Source organism: Pungitius pungitius, chromosome 10 (genome assembly GCF_949316345.1).
Source record: "Pungitius pungitius chromosome 10, fPunPun2.1, whole genome shotgun sequence".
In the NCBI taxonomy this organism is placed as follows: domain Eukaryota; kingdom Metazoa; phylum Chordata; class Actinopteri; order Perciformes; family Gasterosteidae; genus Pungitius; species Pungitius pungitius.
In genome coordinates, this window is record NC_084909.1 from 5,019,770 (window position 1) to 5,038,545 (window position 18,776).

Consider the following 18,776-nt stretch of genomic DNA (forward strand, 5'->3'; position numbering starts at 1 on the left):
TTCTACCCCGTGATTACCAATGAAAACTTTGCAGCGTTCCCATGTCCTTACATTGGCTTGCTGTCATATTTAAGTTGCAATTAAAAATGCCTTCATTTTGACAGAAGCATAAAAAACATTTTCAATTTCATCTAAAAACACATGCATTTAAACACATTTCCTTTCAAATAAATTCCATCAAGTGGATTTGTTGTCTCTTTTACAAATGTTTCCAGATCTTTTGATTTAAATATTTAGATGCTATATATTGCCTTTTACTGAATGCCAGGGTGAAATTACTTTAATTACGTTTTAATTACTAATAACTATTTAATAGTATAGACACATCTATTGTCCCCAACATTTCAAATAAAATCAAAACCTCCGTATCAAGTTAATGCATCTCCAACTGTCCTAGGTCAACACTCAATGAAGCATTTTGTTTAGCATTTAAGCCCAATTCAAACACTAAGGCCACATCAATAAAAATGACCATGGTTGATGATAAGCTTGCAAACATGCATTGAGTGGGTCATTTGTACGTTTGATTACAAGCATTGCAACATATGTGGCATGTGTACCCTTGGGCATCAGAAGTGATTTTTACTTAATTAGGCACAGACATTTCGTCTGTATCTTGGGTGGGAATTTAGCGGGATTATTAACCTCGGAGGACATTATATTTTATAACAAATACCCATGTCCAGGGTAATTTACTGGATGTATTTGTTTGGGAGTCAATATGTAAACATGTGTCATGCAGTAGTTATTCTTTGCAAACCACTTAAAACACTCACTCTGTATGAAACATTCTTTATTAGACAAGGAGAAAGTCCATTTTTAACTTTGCACTCAACCGGCTGTGTTGTCTGCAACAACTGAAGACTCGGGTTGAGTATTCAACGCTCTCACGAGGCACTAACCCTTGAGGTGCTTGAGTTTTTTCTCTCAGGTTTCAACCTGTAAGTTTCACAATCAAATGTTCTTGAAAATAAGTGAGACAACCCTCTCCTTTTGTATGAAAGCGCTTTAGCGTCAAAATACAAAACAAATGAAATATAATACAATTATCTGTTGACTGTATGATACAAAAACGCACAAAGCTAAAATAAGTACTAATTCAAGAACACTTTGCTGCAATGCGGTTGTTTTTAGAACGACTACTTTATGAGAGGGGGGGGTCACGGCTTCATCTAGTTCAATGAAGCACAGACCTCATTGATCAACTAACACAACGTTGCCCAATGACGTTGCACAATGGTGCCATGTTCCACGAGTAGCCTCAGTGGTTTAGTACAGACGCTTCTGTAACTGGGGGCTTCTCCTCCGATGTCGCGGCCGCTCCGACTGGACACTAGGTCTGTGTGCCGCTGGTCTTTACTGGGGGATCACTGGTCTTCGGCCGCTTGGACTCCGGAGGCTGGCACACTGGGTCGGAGGGGGGAGACGGACGTTCTGCAGAAACACAAACGAATGAACAAAATCAGTGACAGAAGCGTCCCACAAATGAGGAATGCACCCATCTGAACGGTCTGACTGGGCAAAGAAGCAGGTGGTCACACTGCATTCTGAAAACACACTCCTAGCGGAACGAAGGTCGACTCCCTGCTTCAACTGGAGCCTACTGAGCTCAACAAGTACTGCTAATGTTTTGAGTGAGCTAACTATCGGTTTGGCACAAAGTACTTTGGCGTATCCGAAATTGATGGTCAAAACCAAATGTAAACGGTAATATTATTTAAATAAAGGAGTTTTAAAGCTCTGGCTTTTCTAACAAATTACAGAAAAAAAAAAATCAAAGGATAAAATAAATCCTTCAAGGGTTAAGATTTCTTTTAAAAGCTCAATTTCTGCCAAAATAACACTGATTCCAACCAGGTGCACAAGTCTGTTGTGCTGACACTTCCCTGGTGAAATGGATCGGTTCCTAAAAAGTGTGTTTCCATCGTTTCTCAGTTACATTAGATGATTGAAGGAGTTCATTTCAAATATATAGATTTAAAAAAAAATGTTTAGCATCATCTGATTTTGTAATGAGGAACAAAACGTTGGCCCAATATATCATAACACACATTGAGTCACGCATCATCATTTTCATTCTTTTGTAATATTTAAAATATGAAGGCCAACAGTTGCAATCACTAACCGTGTTTGGCCTTCTCAGTGGAGGAAGGAGTGCGAAAGAGGGAACCAATACCCGGAGATCGGGATGCGATGGGAGTCAGAGATACTCTCCTGTGAACAGAAACGACGGTAAAGAGGCTTCGAGCAGGAGAAAACACACGAGCACCAGATATGACCCACATTTATAAAACCGCTTCCTCCCTCTTTATGTCTGTTTAATTGCCGGGGAGGCGAACTGGTCAAAACTGGCCACGGCAAACGCCCCAAGTTGATATAAAGGCAAACCCAAAAGCATGAGCAGACCTGCTATTGTCTAATGCAGCCTGTGATTCTTTTTTACAGCCAGCGGGGGTCCAACGGATCCTTCATTCCAGACAGGCTTTGTTCTCCGTGGATGTAATGTTGCATGTAAACAGACAGAAACATCACAGGCCCTCTACAGCTGTTTATATTTGAGAATATTTCACACATTCTGCATTTTGGTGCTCTTTCAAACTGCATTGGCAGAAATAATGAGCTTAGTTGCTTTAATCATCAGCAGGAGGGAAGTGGACGCAGAGCGCTCACTGCATTACTTCCTCACATTTCAATAGTGTTTCCAAAAATAACCATTAATTGAATGCCTTTTTTTTTTTTAAGTCACGAATAGTTAAAATATTTTATACAAAATACAGTTTGAAGACACCATCTTGGTGATGTGTATTTCTCATTATTTGCTGCAATATCATATTAGAAATATTAAAGGCTGAATGCAATAACCATGAGCAGCAGTCCCGTCCTACCACAACCAAAGCATCGCTGTGCATGGACACACACACACACACACACACACACACACACACACACACACACACACACACACACACACACACACACACACACACACACACACACACACACACACACACACACACACACACACACACACACACACACACACACACACACACACACACTATAACTCACTGGGACAGAATCAAACATATCTAGCGTTTTTTATTACCTTGGGGTCGGCCCCTTTGGAGTGGTGGAGCCAGCACTATTAGCACCGTTGAGGGCTTTTGGTGTGGAGGGAGTGAGGGGGGCGATGCGTGGCTGTATTTTGGAGGAGTTGGTGGGGGTGAGCGTGGCGACACCGTGTTGCGGAGTACAGGGTTGGGGACTAGAGGGTTGGGGAGTAGATGGTTGGGGAGCGGAGGGTTGGGGAGTAGATGGTGCCGATGTAGGTGTCCGAGCTGCCGGAGGAGCCGTGGTTTTGGCGGCGGAGGGCTTCCCCCAGCCCTCCAGGGTGTTGAGGGTGATCCTACGGGGCTGAGGTTTAGACCTTCCTCTCGGGGTGCCCTTCTTCTCCTCAGGGGTGGTGACGGACGGGACGTCTTTGCCGAGGCCGCTGTTGGACGTGGGGGTCGGGACGGAGCTGGGTGCTTGGGTCAAAGGAGACGAGGTCTTAGCCGCTGAGGACTTTTTGCCCTTTTTCTCAACACCACTGGTGGGTGCAAAGACCTCCAGGGTGGGGGGCTCCTTCAGGGGAGTACCCAACTCGCCAGGAGAGAAGGACAGGAAGGAGCAGTAGCCGTCTGTGGAGGACACCGCCAGGAAGGAGCCGTCGCGGGACCTGAAGAAGATACGATCCAAAAACGTGTCAGAAGGCGTTTCGGACGTCTCAGATTCAGAGAAGTCTGGTGTTGTGCTCATTGAAGACTGCAACACCCGCCCCAAGATGTTAGAACGCCGAAAGAATACACACAAATAAAGAGGTGGCTAGAAATAGAAATATAACGTATTACTCGGATCCACAACATCGGCAACGATTAATTCAAACATAGGACTACTGCAAGACAACTGTGCTAGGAGGACAGCCGTAGTTTACCACGCAAGATCGCTGAGTGTGTGGTAATGGATGTTGGACACCAGGCCGAAAGGGATGGTCTGCTGCGTGTCGTACAGGAGGATGGAGTCCTCAGACGCCACAGCAAACACCATGCGGTACGGCAACTGGAAGACGTTGGGAAGAACCTCCACTGAACCGTCTGTCGGGGAGAAAGGGTAAAAAAAATGAAAACGTATAGACAAAAAAAAAAGGGAGGACTTCCTCATTGTCTCTTAACTAATGGGGGACGGGTGTTCTTGCCTTCTTTCGTCTTGGTCCTCAGCTCAAAGTAGACGGGGCAGCAGCGCACAGCCAGCGTGGCTTTAGCTGGACAAGGCAAGTGAGCAATAGGCCTGAAACACAGTTGGGATTCAGTAACCCGGAATCATTGCAGCCAAAAATGAAAAAAAAGAAGAAGCAGAAATGTCCCAGGAAGTGATAAAAGTTACCTCTTGAGGCTCTTCCTGGAGAAGATGTAAGTGGTATTTATGATGTTCTCACCAACCTCCACGCAGCCGGCTACGGTCATGTAAGTGCGACAAGAGAAGACAGAAATCAGTTGATGTAGGCCATCGCATTCAGGATATTACAGCACGTTGAACGGGATGCTCGGGTACCTGGGGCCAACAAGAAAGACCCATCGGGTGTGAACGAAAGGCGACGGAAAAACGACCTCATGCCGTCATCGTGGAACATTCTGTACGGCTTGACCTGCAGCGATGAAGACAAACACGGCGCTGGGAACGTGGGTGCTACATCTCTCACTCACTTGGCAGCAGAAAACTCAAAGAGAGAAGACTATGTCTGGGTCAACAGAGGACCGAGAGAGGAGCAGGAGTGAGAACAGAGAGCTGGTTTCAAGCAGAAAACTCTCCAAATGGAACAATGTAAAAGGTAAATATCGGGTCACCGTACATGACTAGTTCTAATAAATAAAAGTAAACCGTGCATCTCACGGATGTTTTGTATTGGACGAATAGAAAGTTAAACTGAATCACTATCACCTACACTCAAGAGATTTTGTTACATTTTGAATATATAATAATATATTACCCCAGTGTGAGCAGACTATATGACGGAAACAGACTAAATACACAAGTGTACTTGAATGTATATAAAAGAAAACCGTATTAAATAAACAAAAAAGGAGTTGCAAGTGCAAACATTCCACTGACCTCTCCTTCTGGCCCAGAGCTCATCTTACTGATGCAAAAGGCTTTCTTTTTGGTGTGAGTGCTGTACACACGCATCACTCTGAAAGGGAGGAAAACACAAAACATTCAAGTACGAAGCTGCGCTACAGAAAAGGCATTAATTTAATGCCGGTTAGATCCACCATGGGGCCATGTGGGCTGACCGGCTTGTCTGAATATCTGTTCTTCTACCTGTCACAGCTGAGAGTGGCTATATATTGCCCCAGAGGGTCCCAGGTCACTCCTTGCACGTAGCTCTTATGGTCATACAGGGTGCAAAGCTTCTGTCCTAAACACACACACACAAAAAAACAAAACAGTTGAAACCAACATGATGAACGTAAAGGATAAATCATTTTACAGGTTGCAAGCAAACCTTTGTTGATGTCCCACATAATAGCGGTGTTATCCACGGAGCCGGACACCATGGAGTTTCCATCCTGCGTCCAGCACATGTCATACACGTCCTCTATGTGTCCCCTGTCGAAAAATGTAATAAGAAATGTCTTTGTACAATCACGCTATTGCTTCACATCAATTACAAATGGACAAAAAAATCTAGAGGCTCTAGAGTAATCAAATAGTAAAACTGTAAAAGTAAAAGTCCTGAAATGTTGACTTGGCACGGTCTGATCTTTGCAATTTTTGTTGTTGTAGTGCTGCGTGAAATAAGGTATGTAAATAAGACAAGCGTAAGAAACTTAACATTTAGATCTACAATATAAAATAAGCCAGAAAATACTCATTTATTTATGCGTCTCAAAAAGGTGGTTCCTAACATTGAGCTAAACGAGATAAATGTCAGCAGGCCTTCACAGCCTCTTTAGGTCTGCACTCGCTTAACCGTGGCGTACTTCGATTATGGCCTAAAGTTAAAACATTTTACCTCTGCTGATTTCATTCAAGCTCAGAAAAGTCTAAGTGGGGGTCATTTGCGAAAATGATCTTTTGTGTAGGTATCACAGACTTGTGCTTTTACAACACACCATCTGGTAACACAGAATTGTGTTGGAGCAAAAGTTGAGCCGGGTTTTGATACTTTTAGTTACGTGAACTATCAGTCAATCAAAAGTACTTTGTGTTAGAAATCAGCTTCACCTGAATATAAATACACAGTAGATCGGACATTGTTTCTGCAAATTGTTTCTATAAACAACATAGCAGCAGTAGCTACCCAGTACTTTTAGCAGTTGTCTACCTTAAAGTCTTGACCACGGACCAGCTCTCCTTGTTCAGCTGAGCATCCTCATCCTCCTGGAACATGGACACCTGCTCAGGCTCCTTTGAGTCATTGAGCTTCCACAGCAGAATTGCGGCATCTATACAAAACGAGTAATAAACGCCGTAGTGTATTTCAGATACTATATGCACGTCTCATCTAACGTGTGTGTACTATTGCTTTGGGTGACGTACCATCTCCGCCGGAGGCGAGCAGCTCTCCGTTGGGGCTGAAGCGCACCACGTTGACGGCCTTGGTGTGTCTAGCCAGATTAGACAGAAACTCCACCACCGCCTTACCGTCTGGACCGCTGTCCACCCGCCACAGCTGCATCAACATCAGGGTAAAAGGTCGTTAAACACGCACTCTTTAAATCGGCTGCGTGTCCCACGAAACAAACGAGTTTGTACAACTCTGGTTACTAAAAAAAAAAAAGGTGCCATCAGGGTTAGTTCCCCGTTCGACACGTTCAGCTTTTTGAGAGCATCACGATGAGCTTTCATCCCTTCATTGCACTCACTCTGACTGTAGTGTCCACTCCAGCTGTGGCCAGCCGATGGACGCGTCCATCTGCGCTATGCTGGAAGTCCAGACTGTAGACGGGCTCCTTGTTGTGCCATGCAATCTCACATGTGACCACCTTCATTTTCTATATCCGACACTGACCCACGGGGAGGGGAAACAAATGCATCGATTGACTTAACGTTAGTTGTAGTTTCTCATCTGCTCGTATTAGCTAACGTTAGCACATGTCGGAACACAGTTATCTCCTCATTCTGGACAACATGAAGCCCGGGTTACACGTTACAATAGGAAACAATTGCATAACACGACATAACGTTACTCGGTCGCATACTAAACAAAGCTAAATGCTACAACCAGCTAACACCGTTAGCAATACATTAAACGGGGCCAACGTCATTCACAAGTGACAGAACCGCGTAAACTTGCAACGCCGGATGAGGTATTGTTTACTAACAAACATGTTCGTCACGGATATCACCGACTCATATATACATAAATATATATGTATGTATTCTTAGAACTGAAGTTTTCTAAGTAAATTAGAGTGTCCTACCTCCACTGCCGTCCAGCTGCAGAGCTGAGCAATTTCCCGCGTACAATTCGTTCCAAACTTCCGGCCGACTGGAGTGTTGTGATTGGACAGGAACCCGGAAGCAAAAGCGCCTGTGAATCCTAACCATGGTGGTTCTTACTCATGCGTTAATCACTAACGTTATTGCTCAAGGTACAGTTTGGTTAACCCTCACTTGTAAAACAAATGATACAGATGTATCTCTAGAAACAGCTTAGTTAAGGTCAAACATGAGAAAGGGATCATTTTTCATTCACGAATCGAGTATATTAAACACAAAAGTATTGTTGTTACACACGGATTAATCTGTAATGAAAGTATAAGATTTTCAAGTGTTATTAGGAAGCGCTTTTATTTCCATGATTAATAACCACATTTTTCAGTTAAATGTGCTCGGATGCGGTTTTATCACACAGGACATCTCATAAATGCTTATGCCACTACTATCACAAATCAGGGCATCATGCGATTTGTTACCAAAGACAAAAGAGTCCCAATCACCAGTATATTTCATGAAAACATTAGCGGCTCAGCGTGTCTTTTCGATATGCAATTTTGAAAACATTTAGTTTTTAAATATTTACATTTAACAGAGAGATGAACCTTAAATAAATAAATAAAGCCTCGAAACCATTCACATCCAAAAAATCTCGGTGCTTTGTCCCACGGTGCACTTCACCTGTCAAAATATCTGTATGAAGATAATCTATCCTGGGAGAGAGTATTAGCCTGCAGTTAGTCCTTTATCCAGGGGAGTGGTGTAATGAAACTAAGTACATTCACTTAAGTGCTGCACTTGAGTTACTTAACAGAATATTTCCACTTTAGGCTACATTATACTCAACAATACTACACAAGGTAAAATTGTCCTTTACCTTCACCTTAAACTTCACCTTTACCCACTGCAGAATTAGTGATGCCTGCACAATTATGCATCAATTAAACATTTACATTTGGGGATTTAAGTATATTTCAAGAAGTTTTATTGAGAATGTAAGACTTTTACTTATAAGAGAGTATTTTTTGCACATGGTGTTAGTAGTTCAACTTTACCATGATCATTTTTTATTAAACATTGTAAAAAAAAAACAGTACAGCCTGTTAAAAGACATCAAGGGGGCGATTGTTGATTCATCTTTCAGTTAAGTTTGAGTGTCACTCTGAAATAACCCCTTCTTCTAGGTTTGTCCAACCAGAAGGGTTCAGCCAGATACCAACTATAATGTGCATTTCATCACATAGTAAAAGAGAAAATATACAAATATATTTCATAGAAAACAAATAGAACACGCTACAATTCAAATCAAAGAAGACAATTACTGTTACATTTGCCTTTGGTTTTACTTAAAATCCGATCACCAAAGTGATTGGTATATAACATTCATTATTGTACACTGTAGTTGTATTGCCACACAATTCATTTATAGCAGTATACATCTGTTGAGATAAAGAGTGCAAATCAATATGGTATTTAATTTTTAAAAAACATTAAAATAACCTTAATCACCCAGAACCATAAAGTTACACATTGATCATAGACGGTGTGTGGTTCTTCATTCCATGATTCTAGGAGTTGCTAATTCAGTCAATGCGGTGACTCTCCCGCATCCATCTCCCCATTATTAGAAAGAACCTGTTCAAGGATCTCATCGATTACATTGCACTCATAATTCACCTGGCCCAGGTCCAGAGCCGGCACATAGGAGACGAGAAGACGCCCGATGTTGTGCCGGAGCTCGATTAAGCTGAAGGGAGGAGAGAAAAGCAAAACTGTGATTTACATCATTGCGTCTCGGGCTTGCCGAGTTCCTCGATGGCTTTGTCAAATAAATTCACACTGAAAGGAGGGTGATTCTCCAATAATCCAACCTCCTTGATGCATCGGACACAGGATTTGTGTCCGACTGTGCCATCGATCCGGGTTCCGCTGGATCCGTTTGTACCGTGGAACCCGTGGCTCTGTGTGGAGTTGTGATCCTCTCACGAGCCTTGTCCGTCCCCTGCTGCTGTTCCATAGAAAAGATTTGCAGGTAGTCATTCTGCGTTTGCAGGTGGTCCACCTGATGGCGTAGCAGATCCCCCAGGAGAAAATAAAATGAGGAAGGGTGAGTAGGTCAGCAGAAAGATGGTATATTTAAAGAGTAAATTATGCAAAATTTTCACCAGATGTTGGTAACAACCCAAGTAATAAGGAAACCAAAACAAAGACGTTCAGAAACATGTGTAACAATGTGAAATGAAACCGGGAAAAAAACAATACTGTTCAATACTTATTTCACCGGCTGTATATATATATATATACACACTTGTATATATATATACACACACACATGCACGTACATACAATACCAGTCAATCGCATTTCAATGAGCATAAGTTGTGTGCATGTATGTTTATAATATTTTGTCAACAACAATAGATAAAAAAAAAGGAAAGAGCATCACCACTCTTTAAGCTAGGACACTGACCTTTGCGAGCAGCTCATCCCTCTCCTTTGTTCTTTCATCCAATTCTCTCCTCAGGCGGTCAACATGCAGCGACACATCATCGCTTTCCTCTTTACACTCTGCAACACTCGGATTGCTCTCAGTAGCTCTCAATAAAAGCTCTTTTTCTTTAATCAGTTCGTTCGTTTTCTGATTGGCCTTCTCAAACAGAGCTTTGTAGTCCGTCCCCCCCCCGGTTTCCTCCGTCTGGGTGGCCTGGTGAGAACACTCCTTCTTTACATTGACCTGAAATGGCTCCTGCAGACTTTTCCGCATGTCTTGCAGTTGGAAGGCGAGTTTTTGGACCTGCTCTTGGAAGGGGTCTCTCTCTCCAGCTGTAGCCTGCATCGGCTCTACAGCCGCAGGGACGTTGGGAGAGTGAAGCGTCGACTGGTTCTCGTCACGCGCATTCGCACAGGGACATCCCGCAACCGCGTCACTATCCAGACTGTGTGTCGTTCTGTTCTGCAAGGCCGGGGTTGTCGGATTTGCACGGTGAGTGTCTCCACCGTTCTCAAGCTTTACCTGTCTTTGCTCGGCCGTGCACACGCCGATGTCCACATTCAAACTCTGCCGACTACCTGTCTCAGTGGATTTGCTGTGGCACGCTCTCTCCTCCTCTTCAGTCTTAAATTGCTCCTCCTCTTCCATCTTTATTTTGGGTCCTTCTGTCTGGGTGGTGCTGCTGGACACCGGTAGAGGGGGTCCCGGGGTGGGACTGGTTCCCGCAGCTGCAGACCCTGCGCAGGCTGTCCCTGCAACACTCGTCTCTGGGGCGTCATTATCATCATCATCATTGCACTCCCAAAGCAACAACTCTTCAAGTGATGATGTGGGCTCCATCTTGACTTTTTTCACGCTGGGGCTACTGGTGGTTTCCAAAATGGAAATGTCCTCATCTGTATCATCATCATCATCATCATCATCATTTATTACTGATGGGGAACTCTGTAGGCTCATATTGAGGAATGTGGACGTATCCGAGTTCCCATTGATTTTAGTTTTTTTGAGAGTTGTTTCTGGTGTAGCCGGTTGTGTTATTTTCCTCCTGCAGAGCATATACTTTTATTGATTAATATGATTCTCAAAGTGAAATGTATCTATTAAAGCTAGAAAAACAACAACACCTTACTTGTTAAGATGTGGTACCAATGAGCATACAGAAGAAATGACTGGAAGACCACTGTTACTGGAGGGGCTGTAAGCTAGAGAAACAAAAAAATACATTTAGAATTTCATTACATTCTCGGTCGCGCGCACACAGACACACACACGCACACATTACCAGCTTGTGTCAGGAGAGGAAATCTAACTAGAAGAGCAGCACCCGGTTGTTTTACCGTCCTCGGCGAGGTGGAGGGGGAACGGGCAGTCTGTCAACAAGCAAAACACAAAGAAAGAGCTTCAGTGAATCCCAATGTGGAAACTTGCAGCTTGATCAGCTCATGCAGACAAACAGTACAGGCATCGCTCTTCAGGATAAAGAGTGATTTGTAACAGCATTCACAGCTGAAAGAGGTTGCATCTAAAACATAAAAAACACATTTAAATGCGTTCAAACAAAAGGATGTGCTTTTTTTGGAAATAATAATAATCCTACACCATATTCCCTTCCTGCTATTTATCAATTAAAATAATCTTTAAGCATCTACACAAGCAATGCAACTTTAGTCATCATGACTTCCAACCTGCAGAAGTCTCAGGGCCTCTTTTTGCTTCTTGAGAAGAGCCCGACGTTGTTCTTCTTCGTGCTTTTTGGCCTCCTCCAATTATAAAAATATTGAAACACACTATTAATCACGTGTGATGCTTTTAAAAATCACAAACCTTACCATCAGATAAGTAACGTTTATTGTTGTTACAGGCAACATGTGGAGGAAACTGGTTTTACCCTTCGTCTTTTCTCCTCTTCAGCCTTTCTGTCTTCCTTCTCTCTGTAAAAACAAATGGCCAAATCAAGTCCCTTCAATTATGATGAACTAGGATTATAGGCCTTTTGGGAGCTTAATACAAAAATACATAAATATATTCAATTACATCTTGGGGCAAAGTTGTGGGGGGGTGTTGAAGTGAAACTGGACTCACTGTTGTTTATACGTCTTGCAGTATGGTTGCTCATCTTCAGAGTCCTCAGCCTCCTCCTCCACCAGGCAGCTCCTGGGAGGGCAAAAGAGATGAAATTAAAACATCCAGGGAGTAAAAGTAAGAAGAAATACATCTTAGTATTTATTTTATATTCTGTTCATAGTGCCTCTATGTATTCCTTTCCCTCCCGTCCTCAGTGACCTCGGTCTCAGATAAGAAACCTTTTTTACATTTTTAAATAGATCGTCTCTGTCTACATGGAAACCCACTCCTACAGCCAGTTCTCACAGCCAATTCAGCCCCTCAACCGACAGCCAATACACATGTCAGGCGCCGATAATTCAAAAGGACCCTGTCCTGAGAAGCTGAGGCCACACCTTGTAACTTTGTATATCATATTACAGCTTTGTTGTGAACTTCAGTCTCCACTGCACAGTGAAATAAACTGAACCAGCCCCAAAATTTGACAGTTTGGTAAAAAAATCATAAATGTGAGTAAGAGTAAATAATGATCACATGTATCCTTAAATGGAGAAATACTTGCTTACTTTTAGTTTGTCGTTTAAAACAAAGACAGATCTGCATTGGTGTAGTTCATCACAGGAGATAATGCTGTGGTCACCTGAACTGAGGATCCGGGTTCATGCGGCAGAACCATTTCTTCGGCAGCTTGTCGCAGTCGATCCCGTCCGGGAGTTTGCGCCAGCGCAAGCAATCATCACACTGCGCCCAGGCCTGGTCTGGCCGCTTCCTGAGGACATAAGATGTGGACGGGTATCAGAGCATGTGGGAAGCTCACATGGTTCGACTACGCATGTAGAACGCACAATGTCCGCCACTGCAAAATGTACTAACAAGGTATCTTCCACTGGTATGGTGGAATTTGGATGCTCCGTTTTTCTCCTGTAGCTCATCTCCTTCCAGTAGTCCTCCAGTTTGGTCGCCAAATTGGACATAGTTTTCCTGTAGCAAGACATTTAGACCTCTGCATTACTGGCCAAGTGCTGAGAAATAATCAAAATATTGTTTGTCTGCAAGTTTTGAGCTGCAACTAAAATAAACATCAATCAGCATGAAAAGAGCAGAATTTAGCATTGGTGCCGGTACCTGTACTTATCTGTTTCACTAAAGCTCTGTTTGTTGTGCGTAGGTTCCAGGAAGTAACAGTCTATGACCCCAATGACCCCAACGCCTTTGTTGTTGGCCTGCAGAAACCAACAGTTCAGAAACAGAAACACTGGTCTAACAACCCCAATAAAACATCATGACAATGTGTGTACTCAACAAGCACAACACAATCACCTTGAGCTGGCAGCCTATGCGCTCGTAGGCTCTGATGAGCCGGTTCTTGTAATACATCATGATGCCATACTGGTCCTTACTTTTGGTGTTGTAGCCAAAAGTAATGGGAATTGGTTTGTTCTGAAATAGTATATAGTTAAGGAAAACTCGAGCAACACTTCCTGCACACGCGCACAAACCGTGCCAAACGAAACTCAGATCATAGTTAGCCTGCGATGAAAGGATACAAGGAATGTGGGCCTGTACTGGTCCGTTATGCGGAAGGCAAGACTCTTAGCAATGAGCTGGGTGTTCACTTTCTGACCCCGAATGATGATCTGCATCCTCGGCTTTTGGTACAGAATACTGCAGTAGGCCTACACACATTTAAAAAAACATTTTTAAATTAACATTGTAGAGTTGACGGCATGTACAGTGATGGCTGCGGTATGATTCCATCACTAAGAACCGTTGGAGGAAACACACACTAGCCCTGCTCACCCGCAGTGAGTTTAAACTCTCAGGGATGTGTAAATTGGCCGTGACCGGAGGCTGCGCGTCGTTCGTTTCCTCGTGCACGACGGGTGGAATTCGGATGTCGTAGCGGTCCGTCTCAAAATCAAACTCCGTGGATCTAGTGGACGGCCTGTTGAAAACATAAAGGTGTCTCACAGTCAGTTGGATTGTCTCGTTAATCACATTAATCACTCCACTCACAGGGAAACAGCCCCTTTGTGACAAACAGACGCTCACATGCATGCCACTGGAGCGTTATTGATTATTGATAACCATGTTCATCAACCCTCCTGCAGCTTGTAGGAAACACGGCCTTAAAGCATGTTTGCTGCAGGAATGATGTACTGAGTTCTCAGGTCAGTAGTTAGGGTGCCAACATAATTTCTCCTTATGAACACTGAACAGATCTGAGGCACAGTGAACATAAAACATGCATTTGGGGGAAGGAACCACGGACGGACCTGCAGAGGTTCCAGATGATGATCCGTGTGCCCGTTGACTTGACGGAACAGCTGGTGATGGCATTGACCTCGGTAAGCAGATCTCGCTCTGTCTTGAAAGGGGAATACTCCAGGATGTCCTTCAGGCTGGATTTCTGCTCCTCTCTTACAACATGTGAAGCCAAAGTTAAGGACAACTTGCATTGAAAAGCAGGGGTCAAACGACTTTGACTTCCATCCGGCCTGCGTGAAATACTTGCAATAAACAAATAACTACAAACCAATATGCTTCATACAAACTCTTTGAGTGTCCATCAGATTTCTCTATATCTTCCCTGCAGGCTTCTTGTAACCAGTTGAGGACATTTCATTTTTTTACATGAAGCAGAATGCTTTAATGCAGAAGATGAAGGATATAGGAAGGATTCCTTTTTTCAAAGCAGACGATAGGAACACTTATTTGGTTGGCGCCAATCTTTTCCAGGTAGGTTTGAGAGAGCATCCCGACGCAGGAGACCTTCTCAGACTTTGAGAACACGATGGCGTCCTTGCCGAGACGCATGGATCCAGACTTGAACCCGTTGCCATACATGCCGATTGGGGCCACGCCCTTCACAGCGACCTTATCGCTGTACCCAAAGCTAGAGGGGGAACAGGGATTTGTTATTTAGTCGGTACATGATTCATGTCATGGTTCGCACACACACCGATGCAGCATCACGTGCAACATTCACTTTTAAAAGGGTTTAAGCAATGGTCGTTATGTTCATTTCCAAATGAAACCTAAAGTAGCAGCACCTGAGCATCCTGTGCATCGTTTCATGGTCCAGTCCATTACCATTATCCATAAAGCTGAGGCATTCTTGTCCTTTGAGCACAGTCTTATCGATCCAGAACTGTTTGGCGCTGACATCTGGATCATAGGCATTGTCTGTTAAGATAAACAATTTAGGGAGAGATTAAATTCACAAAAGAATCTCAAACTGCAGCATTTATTGCTCACACTATTCTAGAATGTGGACCCCTTTTGTTTCCTTCTACGGAGCTGCAATTGTTATATTAAAGGAAAAAAGATGGAAAATACCTATAATAATAATAATTTTACAACAACAAAGAAGGCAATGAGTTGACATTTTCATTGTGATAGACTTAAGTTTGAAATACAGAGAAGCCGATGCACACTTCCAGGAACGCTTTCACATTCCAGGAAGAAACGTGAATTGAGCAGGCATTTTAAATGTTTCACAAGAATAAAGGTCTGAAGCTCATCATGAGTCTAAGCGCGTTAAGGTCGTGTCTCCGCTCCCAGACGCAAGACAAAAGCACCAGGGCAGAGGTGATAAGGCTCCTAAGTGTAATCAGACGTGTATTGTGTGGGACCTCGGGTGCCTGTATTCTTTCTTTTTTTCTTTCTAATATGTGTTTGTATAAATATTCCTGCAATGATCTCAAACTAAAGACATACCTCTTGAGGCAATACCTTGACTAAAAAGACTAACAAATTGTAGCACTTAAATTGTACTTATAATGGCTCTTATGGATACTGGGTTTGTATCCTTATGGCTGAAATTCACTTATTGAAAGTCGCTTTGGATTAAAGCAGGCAGGATATTGGGGGTGAATTGGTTGATCCCGTGCTGAGTTGTCTTTTGCCCTTTGAGTTTTCTAACATGAACTTTGTGACCTCTATTCTGCACTGAAACAGATCAACCCATTGGTCCATCTTCTAGCTGTCTGTCCAACATGACAACGGTCACACTGTGGGCAGGGGGAGGGGGACAGAGGGTACATTCCTTCAACATCCTGTTCACCTTCCTTGTCCATGGGTGTCTGCTTGGACAACACAAACCTCTCTGATGTGTGTTTAAAGCTTCTCTTACACCGAGAAGCTGCTCCAGTAAGGGAGAAGGAACAATCTGTCCCTTTTCAGCTGAATTGAGTCAATGGACTTCTGACTGTACTTACGGCATGTAATGATCATTTGTGTATTCTAATTGTTTTCCTATATGTTAGTTAGTAATAAATACTTAATCACAGACTAGTTTAAGATACTTTGGATTTCTCACAAGGGCATTATCCACAGATTTCCACCGCATAAGTATGTTATGGTGACGGAAATGCATCCATTTGAAGGCACTTTAGTGTCGGTACAAGTTTAATTTGCTAAACCAGATAAACCAGGGACATCGCTTGACAGTAAATATCAGTAAGAGCGCCTTTTTCACGTGCCAACACACCGTGTGATGACGACTCACCTATGAGCTCAGCTATGGCGCTGAAGGGCCAGGTGTGGCTGGTGGAATTTGAATGAAGAAACTTGGGACAAAGCTGCACAGGAACACATTAAGAGGGAGAAAATAGTTATCAAAGTGGCCTTCTGTTCATCCATCAACCGTTAACCCGAAAGCTATTAAGAAGGACGCTCATTTTGTGTTCATCACGGCGGGCCAAAAGGCCGTGACGTGCAGTCAAATGACCAGTAAACTCACAGCAGCTTTTCACCATGAACAGTTTATTCAGGACGGTCAGTGTAGGTGTGTGTGCGGACCGTGTGAGTGTTTGAATTCACACTTTATATTTTGGTACATGTTTATGCATTTATTATTCAATTATTGTTGGAATCTACAGTGATATTAGGTTTATTTCATTTAATACTATCCCAAAAGAGAGGGAAATACACAAATAAAATACCCAATCATATGGAAGGGAACCGTTGAGTCATCATGCTATTCCATTCATTCCAGTGTGTTTTTGCCTGTCTGAGGAGGGAACAAGCCGTTGGAACCGGAGTGATGTACCACACAAGTCCGTCCGGTCCACCAACCCAGAGGTACACAATTGATCAATGTTTCTGATTTTCTGAAAAGTGCATCCTAGCTCCATAATATTCGGTTTCTTATGTGACGTGTGCATTTGGGTGTCGTAGTCCTACCAATTGAATCATGCATGCAGAGAATTTACCTTACTATAAAACGTAAGATGAGGATTGTATTTGAGAGAAAACTTTGGAGTTAATTACCTGAGTAACAACACGTATGTTTATGGTTGGAAAAGGATTGAGTCTTTTTAATTTTAATAGAAATACGGGAAGAAAGATGATTAGAGTGGGAAGTCAAGCAACACAGGAGCCAAATTTAGATTACCAGCACTTTTGCTATGAGTGGCTTCATGTATACCTGCTTATGCGTACATGTAAAGTGGTCTGGGCAGACAAAGTAAGCAATGATGACTTAGACAAGATACCTTGCATATCTTTTGAATGTACGGCTGAATAACACGAAGGCCGTAAACGAAAGCGAAACCTACTGCAGGATGATCGAGCTCGGTACAAACGAACTTTGAAGAATTAAATCACCGGGAAAACTTTTTTGTCATTTGCGTCACTACACGTGTGTAAACGTGAGAAAAACACACGGGGCGACTTGGCGTTGGTAAAGTGAATTTAAAAAAACGCCAACATTTTCTGCTACAGGGAGCAATAACCTCTCCATCTCACACGGTTAAACTCGCGGTAGAGAGAATAAAGTGGCGTCATTATAAACAAGCCAAATAAAAAGGTAAACACGCAGTCTAGCGTCGCTCAACGGGGGCTCTCGACACATATTCCGCCCCCCCCCACGGAGCGCAGCAGCCGTGGCCGCAGTGTTGACAGTTAACCACGAAGGAATAACGTAAAATGTCCCAATTACAACTTAGGTGACGAGTATGTCGTGCTGCTCACCGTGCTGAGCGGGACGCCGCGGTCCGTTTGCGCCGCCATCTTTCACTCAAGTACGGGAGCTGGTCGGAGAGATTGACATGGAGAATAGCGAACGGCAAAGATTAGGTTTCGGTATTGGTCTCTTCATTTGTTCAGGGCGCGGCGTGGAAAAAGTGGTGCGAGAAAAAAAACTTTAGAGTTGAAAATCTAAACGTAATTTCCGGCGATCTTCCGCATCCCATCGGGGGCTATTGGGCCCGTAAATAACGTTGTATATAAAGGCTAGATGTCTATGGGCTAGATGTCCGCACATGGCGGCCATCTTGCTACAGTCAGCTCGCTCAACCATAGCGTTGTGTTGGTAGTGATACATGTACTTTAAACAAATTTTTAAATCAAAAGTGCTTCGGTGACGTTTCATATTTCATGAGTAGATTAATGCATATTGTCTGTTTTCGTGTGTTTCTCCATCTTAAATCCCTGGTGTTTTAAATGTATACATTTTATTATGACAGTCTGAACACACGTGCTGTCCTCGTTGTTTCCCGTTTCTCCTGGTAACCCCGTTTTTAACGTCCCATCATCGTGTAGTTGAATTCATTTATAAAGGGCTCAAAATGTCTACCAGAGAGCCCTCAAAAACTTAAATTCGACAAAGGGACAGCCCTAAACCCTCATGGAGTTAGTGTCCGAGTGTGTAAAGGTTCAATTTGGGCCAGAGGATGTTAAAAGGGTTGCATTTTAACCTAAATCAAAGGGGTTTCTATTTGCAGCTTTCTCAAAAGGA

General features: G+C 43.2%; 2 protein-coding genes across 2 annotated transcripts; both read right to left on the bottom strand.

Annotated features, from left to right (window-relative positions):
• Positions 1-624: 624 nt before the first annotated feature.
• chaf1b (chromatin assembly factor 1, subunit B) lies at positions 625-7,579 on the bottom strand. The gene is made up of 14 exons (XM_037489661.2): positions 7,464-7,579; positions 6,906-7,046; positions 6,580-6,712; positions 6,365-6,485; positions 5,543-5,646; positions 5,359-5,455; positions 5,149-5,227; positions 4,591-4,684; positions 4,423-4,492; positions 4,235-4,326; positions 3,974-4,133; positions 3,107-3,718; positions 2,126-2,214; positions 625-1,434 (listed from the first exon to the last, which is right to left on the bottom strand). Exons 2-14 carry the CDS (start codon positions 7,029-7,031, stop codon positions 1,334-1,336), a joined length of 1,878 nt encoding a protein of 625 aa, XP_037345558.2. The 5' UTR covers positions 7,032-7,046; positions 7,464-7,579; the 3' UTR covers positions 625-1,333.
• Positions 7,580-8,447: 868 nt separating this feature from the next.
• morc3a (MORC family CW-type zinc finger 3a) lies at positions 8,448-18,229 on the bottom strand. The gene is made up of 19 exons (XM_037489180.2): positions 18,011-18,229; positions 16,545-16,617; positions 15,088-15,220; positions 14,707-14,930; positions 14,311-14,464; positions 13,835-13,979; positions 13,582-13,710; positions 13,355-13,474; positions 13,160-13,257; positions 12,908-13,015; positions 12,675-12,803; positions 12,053-12,124; positions 11,859-11,901; positions 11,656-11,730; positions 11,253-11,340; positions 11,100-11,172; positions 9,950-11,015; positions 9,351-9,541; positions 8,448-9,226 (listed from the first exon to the last, which is right to left on the bottom strand). The coding sequence occupies exons 1-19, from the start codon at positions 18,047-18,049 to the stop codon at positions 9,067-9,069; spliced, it is 3,120 nt and encodes a 1,039-aa protein (XP_037345077.2). The 5' UTR covers positions 18,050-18,229; the 3' UTR covers positions 8,448-9,066.
• Positions 18,230-18,776: the final 547 nt, after the last annotated feature.

What these genes read in the sequence shown, in the direction of transcription:
- chaf1b (XM_037489661.2), bottom strand. Translation starts at nt 7,031, where the DNA reads ATGAAGGTGGTCACATGTGAGATTGCATGGCACAACAAGGAGCCCGTC. An exon ending in GCTCGCCTCCGGCGGAGATG is followed by an intron (nt 6,486 to 6,579) that starts GTACGTCACCCA and finishes CGTTTTGTATAG; the next exon opens with ATGCCGCAATTCTGCTGTGG. An exon ending in CCAAAGGGGCCGACCCCAAG is followed by an intron (nt 2,215 to 3,106) that starts GTAATAAAAAAC and finishes TTCTGTTCACAG; the next exon opens with GAGAGTATCTCTGACTCCCA.
- morc3a (XM_037489180.2), bottom strand. Translation starts at nt 18,049, where the DNA reads ATGGCGGCGCAAACGGACCGCGGCGTCCCGCTCAGCACG. An exon ending in ATCATCTGGAACCTCTGCAG is followed by an intron (nt 13,980 to 14,310) that starts GTCCGTCCGTGG and finishes TGTTTTCAACAG; the next exon opens with GCCGTCCACTAGATCCACGG. An exon ending in AAGAGGAGAAAAGACGAAGG is followed by an intron (nt 11,731 to 11,858) that starts GTAAAACCAGTT and finishes TTATAATTGGAG; the next exon opens with GAGGCCAAAAAGCACGAAGA.